The sequence below is a fragment of the Balearica regulorum genome, chromosome 31 (assembly GCF_011004875.1).
Source record: "Balearica regulorum gibbericeps isolate bBalReg1 chromosome 31, bBalReg1.pri, whole genome shotgun sequence".
In the NCBI taxonomy this organism is placed as follows: Eukaryota; Metazoa; Chordata; class Aves; order Gruiformes; family Gruidae; genus Balearica; species Balearica regulorum.
In genome coordinates this window covers 506,160-518,763 of record NC_046214.1, presented here as the reverse complement: position 1 = coordinate 518,763, position 12,604 = coordinate 506,160, and the positions used below count along the sequence as shown (strand labels likewise).

Here is a 12,604-nt window from a genome sequence, read left to right as displayed (position 1 = left end):
GTCTCCTCACAGGCATCACCTGCAGAGAGAACAGCCACAGCCCAGCAGACCAAGACCTTGGTTGTGTTGGGGGCTTTCAGCCTTGCCACTGCCCCCAGATGTCTCCACCACAGGATGTCCTACGGTGTCCCACACCTCCACCTCTTTCCCTGCAGGCTCTGGACACCCAGCCTGCTTTTCTTGGAGCATCTTCATACCCTTACTGATATCTCTCCATCCTCACAGACTGTTCATTGAAATGCAAAGCTCTGGCTAATCCAGACTCTTGCTGGGTGGCCTCTTGTACCACAGAACTGTACTTGCAGGGACATTTCTTTCTCCTCGTGTCCCATCTCAACCTCCCAACCTGCACCTGCTGCCATCTTTTCTTTCTCATGATGTTTCCCAGTTTTCAGAAAAGCTCCACCATCTCGGAAACCACCTTTCAAGCAGTCTCAGGCTACTCCTAGACTGCCCTCAGCCTCTCCACCACTGGGCAAAGGGGCCAAAGAAGCCCAGGTCTCTCAGCCCCTCCACACAGCCCATCTGCTTCAGGCCCCAAACTCCACCTGGCCACATCTCCTCTGGCCACTCTCCAGCTCCTCCCAGCTCCAGCAAAAGAGGGAGCCGAGAACTGGGACAAAGCCATGTGTGGGGGTCCCTACCAGTGCAGTGTCAAGGGCCATAAGAACTCCCCTGCTCTGGGTGACCATGCTCATCCTAACGCAGCCCCGTATGCAACTGGCCTTCTTCACAGGGAGCAGAAACCCCTGGCTCCTATGGTGTCCCTCGCAGTTGCCAGGCCCTTCTCCTCAGAGTCACTCCTCAGCACAGCAGGTCCCAGCTGGCCCTGATGGACAGGTTGGTTCTTCTCCCTGAGGCCAGACTGGCCAATTCTCCTTGTCAACGTCACGAGGTTTCTTTTGGCCAAATCCCCGAGTTTCTCCAGGTCCCTCTGGACTGAAGCTCCATTTGGTCAGCGGTTAATGTTTGTGTGCGGGTGGCTCACCCTGATGGTGGTGTAGTCTCTCAAGAGAGCAGCAGGAGGAGTTGCAGATCTCTAGAGACCCAGGTAGGAATTGCCATGAGCAGAGTCTGCAAAACACCAAAGGAGGGTACAAAGCAAGCCAAACCAGGGTCAGCGGGGAAAGGAGAAATGAGGGTGGGGCTGTTTGATGCATGGTGGTATTAGAGGAAAATGTATAGCTATGTAGACACACAGACAACACGGATCCCTCCAGGAGCTGCTCTTAGACCTTCCGTCTATCCAGGCGCTGGCCCCAGGATCACCTCAGCTCCCCAGTTCCCACCCACACAGACAGACACTCACGTACAAATGACTCTCTCCAGCACAGCAGCACAGCACCATTGAGGCTGGAAGGCAGCCAGCTTCCACCTTCTCTGCTTGGTTTTTTGTCAGGAGCTCCTTTCTCATCCATGCCTTCCTCCGGCCACCTTTTTTTTTGACTTTCTGCATTTGGGGTGGACCATTCTGGAGCTTGAAGAGGACATCCTTAGCCATCAAACAGCTCTCTGCACTCTTCTTCTCTGCAGGACCATATCCCATGGGATTCTTCTAAGTATGGAGGCCATGAGGTCAACATCTGCTCTCCTGAAGTCCTGCCCTTGGCCTTCTTCCCTTCTCTCAGGATGCTACACTCTACTTTCTCACCCCTGACTCTTACGTCTCTGACCAGCTCTTCCTTGTCTGTAAGCATGAAGTCCTGCAGGGCATCTCATCTCTTCTTTTCTCCACTCTGCTCCCGCAAGTGAGTAGGTTTGAGGGCAGCAAGGGAACTTGCTAAAACTCCGGTGTGAACTGGAGTCATATGGACAGTGACCTGTGGATAAGTTCACACTGCAGGTACATCAGCTGAGGTGATGGTTGCCTTTGTAAAAGCCCCTGCCATGGGGGCAGTGACCTCCACACACCAGTGACCGCACACCCAATAATCCAAAAGCCCTTTGATCTTTAATAGCTTGAGTGATAATAGTCTTGTTCTGCAGTTGGAGTAGATGGTCCCTTCCAGCTTGAACTATTCTGTTCTGTTCTGTTCTATTCTATTCTATTCTATTCTGTTATTTCCTCCCTGTTTCAAATCTTTCACTTTTTCATAATTTTCTGAGATTCTTTCTGTTATACACACTCTGTATGCACCCTCTTACCAGACAGAACAGGAATGAAAATAAATATTCTCCCACCAGCTCTACCTGCCAAGGAACTAACTGTGACCATAACACTGAATTTACCCCACTCTGTTGTGTATCACTGGAGTACAAAAACTTACCTGGGACAGATGGGATCACATCTCTCCACAGCACTTACAGCTATGCTCATCTGTTGTTTAACTCTAAACTGGTGTTGGGGGTTTTTTGTTGTTTTTGTTTGTTTGTTTGTTTTCTTTTTCCTTCATAAAAGAGATTTTGATCAACTTTCTGAATATCTCCTTCTGTTAGAATCATCATAGAATGGCTTGGGTTGGAAGGGACCCCAAAGATCATCTAGTTCCAGCCCCTCTGCCATAGGCAGGGACACCTTCCAGTAGACCAGGCTGCCCAAAGCTCCATCCAACCTGGCCTTCATACCACCCAGGGATGGGGCATCCACAGCTTCTCTGGGCAACCTGTTCCACTGCCTCACCACCCTCATAATGAAGAATTTCTTCCAAACATCTAGTGTGAATCTACCTTCTTGTAGTTTAAACCCAATTCCCCTTTGTCCTATCACCATACTCCCTGATAAACAGTCCCTCTCCAGCTTTCCTGTAGGCTCCCTTCAGGTGCTGGAAGACCTAGAAAGAATTACATCTCCCCAGAACCTTCTCTTCTCCATGCTAAACAACCCCAACTGTCTCAGTATGTCTCCATAGAAGAGGTGCTGCAGCCCTCTGATCATCTTCCTGGCCTCCTCTGGACTCACACCAACAGCTCCATGTCTGTCTTGTACTGGGGACCCCAGAGCTGGACGCAGTACTGCAGGTGGGGTCTCACGAGAGCAGAGCAGAGTGGCAGAGTCCCCTCCCTCGACCTGCTGGTCACACTGATTTTGATGCAGCCCAGGACACGGTTGGCTTTCTGGGCTGCAGGCGCTCATTGCCAGCTCATGCTGAGATTTTCATCAATCAACACCCCCAAGTCCTTCTCCTCAGGGCTGCTCTCAATCCATTCTGCACCCAGCCTGTAGTTGTGCTTGGGATTGCCCCGACCCACGTGCAGGACCTTGCACTTGACCTTGTTGATCTTCATGAGATTTGCATGGGCCCACCTCTCCAGCCTGTCACGGTCCCTCTGGATGGCATCCCTTCGCTCCAGCATGTCAACCACACCACACAGCTTGGTGTCATCGGCAAACTTGCTGAGGTTACACTCGATCCCAATGTCCATGTTGCCAACAAAGATGTTAAACAGTTCCGGTCCAAATTCTGACCCCTGAGGAACGCCACTTGTCACCATTCTCCACTTGGACATTGAGCTCTTGACCACAAGTCTTTGAGTTCGGCCATCCAGCCAATTCCTTATCGGCTGAGTGGTTCATCCATCAAATCCATGTCTCTCCAATTTAGAGACAAGGATGTCATGCGGGACAGTGTCAAATGATTTGCACAAGTCCAGGTAGGTGACGTCAGTCACTCTTCCCTTATCCACCAACGCTGTCACCCCATCGTAGAAGGCCACCAAATTTGTCAGGCAGGATTTGCCCTTAGTGAAGCCATGGTGGCTGTCACCAATCGCCTCCTTGTGTTCCATGTGCCTGAGCACAGTTCCCAGGAGGATCCGCTCCATGATCTTTCCAGGCACAGAAGTGGGAAGTCCTCCCAGTGGCACTCCAGCGCTGCCAGTGAGGATCAGAGTGCTGCCCTGGTTCTCCCAGTGCTGCCCCAGTACTCCCAGAGCAGCTCCCTGACTCCCTGCAGTGCTCCCAGTGCCATCCCAGTGCCACTCACTGGGTTTCCCCAGTACTCCCACTGCCACCTCAGTGTTACCAGTGCAGTCATAGTGCTCCCAATGTTTCCCCAGTGCTCCCAGTGTGGTTTCCTGGCTCATTCCAGTGCTCCCAGTTCTGCCCCAGTGCTGCCAGTGTGGATCACAGTGCCGCTCCAGTGCTCCCAGTGCTGCCCCAGTACTCCCAGTCCAGCTCCCAGGCTCCCTGCAGTGCTCCTAGTTGCGCTCCAGTTCTCCCCGTGCCATTCACTTGCTTCCCCCAGTGCTCCCAGTACTGCCCCAGTGCTTCCAGAGCAATTCCCTTGGTCCCCCTAGTCCTCCCAGTTCTGCCCCAGTGCTCCCAGTTCAGCTCCTAGGCTCAACGCAGGCCTCCCAGTGCCACTCCAGTACAGCCAGTGCCACTCCTTGCTTCTCCCAGTGCTTCCTCAGTTCTCCCAGTGGGGCTCTTTGGCTCCCCTCAGTCCTCCCAGTACAGCCACAGTACTGCCGGTACAGCAGACAGTGCTGCCCCAGTACTCCCAGTGTGGCTCCTTTGGTCCCTTCTCAGTTCTCCCAGTGCCACCTCAGTGCACCCAGGGTGGCTCCTTAGCTCTCCCCACTGCTCCCAGGGCCACCACGGTGCTCCCATTCTGGCTCCCTGGTTCATCTCACTGCTCCCAGTCCACCCCCAGTACAGCTCCCTACCTCCATCCTGTGCTCCAAGTCCCCTCCGATGCTCCCAGTAGAGCTCCCAGTGCTGCCCCAGTGCTCCCAGTAGAGTTCCCAGGAATGCCACAGTTCCCCAAGTGCAGCTCCATCATTTCCCCCCAGTGCACCCCAGTTCTCCCAATGGGGCACCTTGGCTCCCCTCAGTTCTGCCAGTGCTGCTGCAGTGCTCCCAGTGTGGCTTCCTGTCTCCCCCACTGGTCCTAATGTCACCCCAGTTCTCCCACTATGGCTCCCAGGCTCCCCACAGTGCTTCTAGTCTCCATTTCTACTCCATTTCTAGCCTCCATCTCTACCAGAGCCGTTCACAGACTACCTCCAATGCTCCCAGCACCACACCAGTACTCCCAGTGCCACACCAGTGCTCCCAGTTGTGGTGGGTTGACCCTGGCTGGAGGCCAGGTGCCCACCAAAGCTGCTCCACCACTCCCTTCCTCAGCTGGACAGGGAGGGAAAATATAATGACAGGCTCCTGGGTCGAGATAAGGACAAGGAGAGATCATTCACCAACTACTATCACAGGCAAAGCAGACTCAAGCTGGAGACATTAATTTAATCTCTTCCCAGTCAAATCAGAGTTGAGTAATGAGAAATAAAACCAAATCTTAAAACAACTTCCCCCCCACCCCTTCCTTCTTCCTGGGCTTAACTTTACTCCCATTTTCTCTACCTCCTCCCTCCCAGCTGTGCAAGAGGGTGAGGAATGGGGGTTGTGGTCAGTTATCACACATTGTTTCTGCTGCTCCCTCCTCCTCAGGGGAAGGACTACTCACACTCTTCCCTGTTCCAACGTGGGGTCCCTACCACAGGAGACAGTCCACCACAAACTGCTCCAGCGTGAGTCCTTCCCACAGGCTGCAGTTCTTCACAAATTGCTCCAGGCTCTTCCACAGGGTGCAGACCTTCGGGAACAAACTGCTCCAGCATGGGTCTCCCGTGTGTTCACAAGTCCTGCCAGCAAACCTCCTTCAGAATGGGCTCCTCACTCCATGGGTCCAGAGGTACTGCCATGAGCCTCTCCCAGCATGGGCTTCCCATGGGGTCACGGCCTCCTTAGGGGGCATCCATCTGCTCCAGCTTGGGGTCCTCCAAGGGCTGTAGGTGGATATCTGGTCCACCATCAACCTCCATAGACTGCAGGTGGACACCCTTCTGTGGTGGGTTGACCCTGGCTGAGGGCCAGGTGCCCACCAGAGCCGCTCTATCACTCCCCTCTTTCATTAGACAGGGGAGAAAAAGTACAATGAAAAAAAAACTTACGGGTCGAGATAAGGACAGGGAGAGATCATTCTCTAATTATCATCACGAGCAAAACAGACCGAACTTAGAGAGGGAATTCATCTTATTTATTACTAAGCAAAACAGAGTAGAGGAATGAGAAATAAAACCAAATCTTAAAAACACCTCCCCCCACCCCTCCCATCTTCCCGGGCTCAACTTCACTCCCGGCTTCAACCTCCGCCCCCCCTCAGCGGCACAGGGGGATGGGGAGTGGGGGTTACGGTCAGTTCATCACGCGGTGTTTCTGCCGCTTCTTCATCCTCAGGGGGAGGACTCATTGTTCCCCCGCTCCAGCGTGGGGTCCCTCTCACGGGAGACAGTCCTTCACGGCCTTCTCCAACGTGAGTCTCCTCCACGGGGTGCAGACCTTCAGGAGCAAACTGCTCCAGCGTGGGTCCCCCACGGGGTCACAAGTCCTGTCAGCAAACCTGCTCTGGCGTGGGCTCCTCTCTCCACGGATCCACAGGTCCTGCCAGGAGCTTGCTCCAGCGCGGGCTTCCCACGGGGCCACAGCCTCCTTCAGGTGCCTCCAGCTACTCCGGCGTGGGGTCCTCCACGGGCTGCAGGTGGAATCGCTACACCCCCTCATCCTCCCTCCATGGGCTGCAGGGGGACAGCCTGCTTCACCATGGTCTTCACCACGGGCTGCAGGGGAATCTTGCTCCGGCGCCTGGAGCACCTCCTCCCCCTCCTTCTTCACTGACCTTGGTGTCTGCAGATGTTCTTACATCTTCTCCCTCCTCTCTCTGGCTGCAAAAGCGCTCTCTAACTGTTTTTGTCTTTTCTTAAATATGTTATCACAGAGGCGCTGATTGGCTTGGCCTTGGCCAGCGGCGGGTCCGTCTTGGAGCCGGCTGGCATTGGCTCTATCAGACACAGGGGAAGCTTCTAGCAGCTTCTCACAGAAGCCACCCCTGTAGCCCCCCCGCTACCAAAACCTTGCCACGCAAAACCAACACATTCCACCCCTCGCCTCTGTGAATCACATATTTAAGAATTATCATTAAAATATACATTCAACACAAAACTTCACAAACACTAATCACATCAACAAAGAAAAAGAAAAAGAATTCCCCACACCAAAATCAAAACAACACTATCACAACACCAGAGTGGACAATCTACACACAAAATCTACCTCTAGTCCCTTCACCACTATATCACTCTCAAGTTACGTTCAGTCAATGTTTTGCCCGTTACTTCTTCCAATTACTATCCTTATCTCGATTTTCTCGTGCCCCACGTTGGGCGCCAAAAAGAACTGTGGTGGGTTGACCCTGGCTGAGGGCCAGGTGCCCACCAGAGCCGCTCTATCACTCCCCTCTTTCATTAGACAGGGGAGAAAAGGTACAATGGAAAAAAAAACTTACGGGTCGAGATAAGGACAGGGAGAGATCATTCTCTAATTATCATCACGAGCAAAACAGACCGAACTTAGAGAGGGAATTCATCTTATTTATTACTAAGCAAAACAGAGTAGAGGAATGAGAAATAAAACCAAATCTTAAAAACACCTCCCCCCACCCCTCCCATCTTCCCGGGCTCAACTTCACTCCCGGCTTCAACCTCCGCCCCCCCTCAGCGGCACAGGGGGATGGGGAGTGGGGGTTACGGTCAGTTCATCACGTGGTGTTTCTGCCGCTTCTTCATCCTCAGGGGGAGGACTCATTGTTCCCCCGCTCCAGCGTGGGGTCCCTCTCACGGGAGACAGTCCTTCACGGCCTTCTCCAACGTGAGTCTCCTCCACGGGGTGCAGACCTTCAGGAGCAGACTGCTCCAGCGTGGGTCCCCCACGGGGTCGCAAGTCCTGTCAGCAAACCTGTTCTGGCGTGGGCTCCTCTCTCCACGGATCCACAGGTCCTGCCAGGAGCTTGCTCCAGCGCGGGCTTCCCACGGGGCCACAGCCTCCTTCAGGTGCCTCCAGCTGCTCCGGCGTGGGGTCCTCCACGGGCTGCAGGTGGAATCGCTACACCCCCTCATCCTCCCTCCATGGGCTGCAGGGGGACAGCCTGCCTCACCATGGTCTTCACCACGGGCTGCAGGGGAATCTTGCTCCGGCGCCTGGAGCACCTCCTCCCCCTCCTTCTTCACTGACCTTGGTGTCTGCAGATGTTCTTACATCTTCTCCCTCCTCTCTCTGGCTGCAAAAGCGCTCTCTAACTGTTTTTGTCTTTTCTTAAATATGTTATCACAGAGGCGCTGATTGGCTTGGCCTTGGCCAGCGGCGGGTCCGTCTTGGAGCCGGCTGGCATTGGCTCTATCAGACACAGGGGAAGCTTCTAGCAGCTTCTCACAGAAGCCACCCCTATAGCCCCCCCCGCTACCAAAACCTTGCCACGCAAAACCAACACACCTTCTTAAACATCTTCTCACAGAGGTGCTACCACTGTAGCCTTGGACAGTGGCAGGTCCGTCTTGGAGCTGGCTGGCATTGGCTCTATTGGACATAGGGGAAGCTTCTGGAAACTTCTTACAGAAGCCACCCCTGTAGCACCCCACCACCACTACCAAAACTTTGCCACGCAAACCAAACACATCTGCTGACCCTGGTTTTGCTGTTTTTGTAATCTCATTTGTTGGTTTTGAGGTGGTGTTCATGTAATTCCTACCTGGGTCTGTAGAGCCTTCAACTTCTCCTGCTGTTATCTTGTGAGAGACACTACGATCAGGGTGAGCCACCTGCACACAAACATTAACCGCTGACCAAATGGAGCTTCAGTCCAGAGAACACTGAGAATCTCTGCAATTCTGGCCAACACAAACCTCTTGAGAGTTACAAGGAGAAGTGGCCAGTCCTGCATTAGAAGGAAGAGTAACCTCGGTCATCAGGGCAGGCTTGCACCTGACTGGCTGAGCAGTGACGCCGAGGAGAAGGGTCTGGGCACTATGAGGCACACTATAGAAGCCAGTGGTGCATGTTCACCATGAACAAGGCCACCTGCATACAGATCTGCATTAGGATGACCATGGCCACCCAGACCATCTTGAGACTGGTTGCAATGTGGTTTCAGAGATGGTGGAGTTTTCCTCAACATTGGGAAACAAGAAGAGAAAGAAATAACGGCACAAAGGGAAGCTTTGGAAGTGTGGACTGGACATGAGGATTTCATGTAACATCGAGTTACAAGGAACATCACTCCAAGTGCAGTGCTGCGGTACAACAGGCCACCCAGGAAGAGTCTGGATTAGCCAAAGCTTTATATTTCAACAAACAGCCCATGAGGATGGAGAGATATCACTAAGGGTGGGAAGATGCTCAAGTGAGTGCAAGGTTGGCAAGCACAGTGGATGTCCACAGCCTTCAAGGAAACAGGTGCAGGCATAGGACAGCATAGGACAAGCTGTGGTGGAGATGGTCAAGGGAGCTGACAAAGTCGAAAGCCCCCAACAGAGCTGAGTGTTTCTCCTGTTGGCTGTGCCTGATGTCTGGGTCACCAAGGCCTACCAGGAGACAACTAATCTTTACAGCAAGAGGGCCTCATGGCCTCCTTATCACCACCCAAGAGCCTGGGAGGTGTCGTACCATTATCCTGCACTTGGCATTGCACATCCCGATAAAACCCTGCCCCAGGAAGAGCCCTGAGCCCTGTGTGTGGGATAGGACCTCCCTTCCAAGGATATGGGGGTCAGGGCTTGGACCTTTGGCTTGATGAAACACACCCAGGTTTCCTCAGCATCAGAGCCACCCTGCCATTGCCTTTGCCTCCCTGTCCTCACTGCCTCCACTTTCCTGCTCTAACCAGCCCCAGAGTTGTTTTGTCAGTGATGGCCCTCAGGAGGACCCAGTAATGCTGCAAGAAACTGTGGAGTTTGCATCGGACTGTGACTTCTTGAGAGGTTTCATCAGCTTCCTCTCAGGGTCTGAGCTTCATGGACTCATCCCCAAACCCACCAGAGGGGTCATTAACATGTCACCTTGGGCTGGTCCTCTGCTGCTGAGCTGCTCCAGGCTCCTGGGATGGAGGGAGATCATGGCAAGTGGGCTGTGCTGCAGAGAGACAGCTCTGCCCAGGAGCAGCTCCTCTGCAAAGTGCAGCAGGAGAGGGAGAGAAGGGCACTGCCAGGGTATCTCAGGGAGATGAGCAAGGCAGATGAAGAGCTTAAAGGTGGTCAGGACTGGGAGGCTGACTGAGAGCTGAAAAGAAGAGAAAGGTTTGCAGCCCTTGACACGGTAAGTCTCTTGGTGCAGGGCAATGAAGCTGTGGTTCCTGGAGGCATCTCCAAAAACAGCTGACACAGCTGAGACCCTACAGTATCTGCAAGGAGGGGGCTCTTTTAGGCAATTTTGAATAGCTGTGAAACCAGTTTTCAGCTGGAGGTGCCCAGTTGTGTCCTTCAGAGCAGGGTCCCTGCAGCCCAGGGGCTGTGTGCCGGGGCAGGGACTCTGCCGCCTGCCAGGATCACGTATTTCAAGGATCCTGATAAAGTCACTTCACCCTTTCCTCTGCCTACAGAAAGCATCAACATCACCTTTGTGGTGTCTTCAGGGTTGATCTGCTCTTCTCCTTAAGACCTGCCAACACAGAGGTGCCCCTGGGCAGTGCCCTGCTGCCAGGAGGGGTCTGCAGGGCAGAGCTGAGCACACAGAGGGTGGGATGGGCTCTGTGAGCAGGGACAGGGAGGAGAGGTGTGGACAGAGCAACAGCTCCTGGCAGGGACAGCTCCAGGCAGCAGGGACATGGGCAGGCAGTGGGAGGAAACTGCAGACAAGCCCTGGGCTAGGCTGCCTTCAGCCTGCTCTCTTTTGGTCCCTCACTCTAGATGTCTGCTGGGCATTGTCTGCTGAGCAAGGAGCTGAATCTGCCTTTAGGACATCCCATCTTCAGGATTCCTGAATGTCTTCTTTGTCCGTCCCACCAAGCTTGTGTGCTGTCCCAGAAAGGCACAGCTCTCCTGTTGGATCCTAGGGAGTTCTGACCCATCCCTTGTGGGTTGCCAGTCTCCTCTCAGGTTCCTTTGCTTCTTTCTGAGACAGGCCATATCCAGTGCTAAGATCCAGTTCTAAGATCTGTCCTTTGATATAGGACTCTCCTGCTTTCATCAAACTCTAGTTGCTCTTCCTTTTTTTTTTAAACACTAATCAGTATATGCTGTCATCCTCTTCTACTTCGAGGTAGCAGAACCAAAAACACGGGGCTGATGGGAACAAGAAGGATGGACACTGCAGCTCTCCTGACTCTACACTGAGACACACAGAGCTGAGCCCTTTTGCATCTCTTTTTCTAACAATCCACCCTTTCAGTCATAAAAAAGAGGATCTTTAGCCCTAAAGCTAATACCAGATGTGATGATGGAAACAAAAAAACTACAGAGCAACAGACATGCTCAGCCTCTCTTCTGCCACCCACTCTCTTTGGAGTGATGAGTGCAGATATTCAACATTTCCATCAAGGGTGAATTGCATCTGACATCCCTTGTGATCATCGGAGGTGTCAAGAACCAGCTCCCACGTACTCACTGCAGCAGGGTAGAGCTGACTCCTTGGCAGCACAAGGCCAGAGGTCCTGCTCCTCAAAGCACACTCAGCCAGCACAAAGCAAAGAAAGGAAAGGCCTTGGAATTGGGGGAGGGGGTGGGATTTCTTTGAAAAATGGAGTGGCTTTGCTCAGAGAAGTCTGTCATAGCTTTTCCCTGTCTTTTCCTCCTTAGGACAATGGCCCCATATTAAGAACCAGCAAATGTCCAACAGCAGCTCCATCACTGAGTTCCTCCTCCTGGCATTCGCAGACACACGGGAGCTGCAGCTCTTGCACTTCGGGCTCTTCCTGGGCATTTACCTGGCGGCTCTCCTGGGCAATGGCCTCATCATCACTGCCATCGCCTGCAACCACCACCTCCACACCCCCATGTACTTCTTCCTCCTCAACTTGTCCCTCCTCGACCTGGGCTCCATCTCCACCACTGTGCCCAAAGCCATGGCTAACTCACTCTGGGACACCAGGGCCATTTCCTACACAGGATGTGCTGCACAGGTCTTTTTTTATTTCTTTCTAATGTCAGCAGAATATTTCCTTCTCACAGTCATGGCCTACGACCGCTACATTGCCATCTGCAAACCCCTGCACTACGGGACCCTCCTGGGCAGCAGAGCTTGTGTCCACATGGCAGCAGCTGCCTGGGGCAGTGGGTTTCTCTATGCTGTGCTGCACACGGCCAATACATTTTCTATACCTCTCTGCCATGGTAATGCCCTGGACCAATTCTTCTGTGAAGTTCCCCAGATCCTCAAACTTTCCTGCTCAGACTCAGACTATCTCAGGGAAGCTGGGCTTATTGTGGTTAGTTCCTCTTTATTCTTTGTTTGTTTTGTTTTTATTCTGCTGTCTTATGTGCAGATATTCTGGGCAGTTTTGGGGATCCCTTCTGAGCAAGGACGGCACAAAGCCTTTTCCACGTGCCTCCCTCACCTGGCTGTTGTCTCCCTGTTTATCAGCACCGGTATGTTTGCCTGCCTGAAGCCCAGCTCCATCTCCTCCCCATCCCCGGACCTGGTGGTCGCCATTCTGTATTCCGTGGTGCCTCCAACCTTGAACCCTGTCATCTACAGCATGAGGAACCAGGAGCTCAAGGATTCGCTATGGAAACGAGTTTAATGGATTTTATTTCACCAACAATAACCTGTCTCTCCTTCTCTGCACATGTCCCAGAGTTCATCTTAGGCCAGGAGTCAGCACTTTTCCCTTGTGAAAATCCTGCT

At 53.1% G+C, this 12,604-nt stretch overlaps 1 protein-coding gene and 1 pseudogene across 1 annotated transcript; both read left to right on the top strand.

The window, feature by feature from the left end:
* Nucleotides 1–12,604, top strand: part of LOC142598829 (scavenger receptor cysteine-rich type 1 protein M130-like) — a 351,168-nt pseudogene that overhangs the window by 164,557 nt on the left and 174,007 nt on the right.
* LOC104629618 (olfactory receptor 14J1) lies at nucleotides 11,586–12,500 on the top strand. Its single transcript, XM_010310475.2, has one exon. It carries the CDS (start codon nucleotides 11,586–11,588, stop codon nucleotides 12,498–12,500), a length of 915 nt encoding a protein of 304 aa, XP_010308777.2.

Coding starts and splice junctions, on each gene's coding strand:
- LOC104629618 (XM_010310475.2), top strand. CDS start 11,586: ATGTCCAACAGCAGCTCCATCACTGAGTTCCTCCTCCTGGCATTCGCA.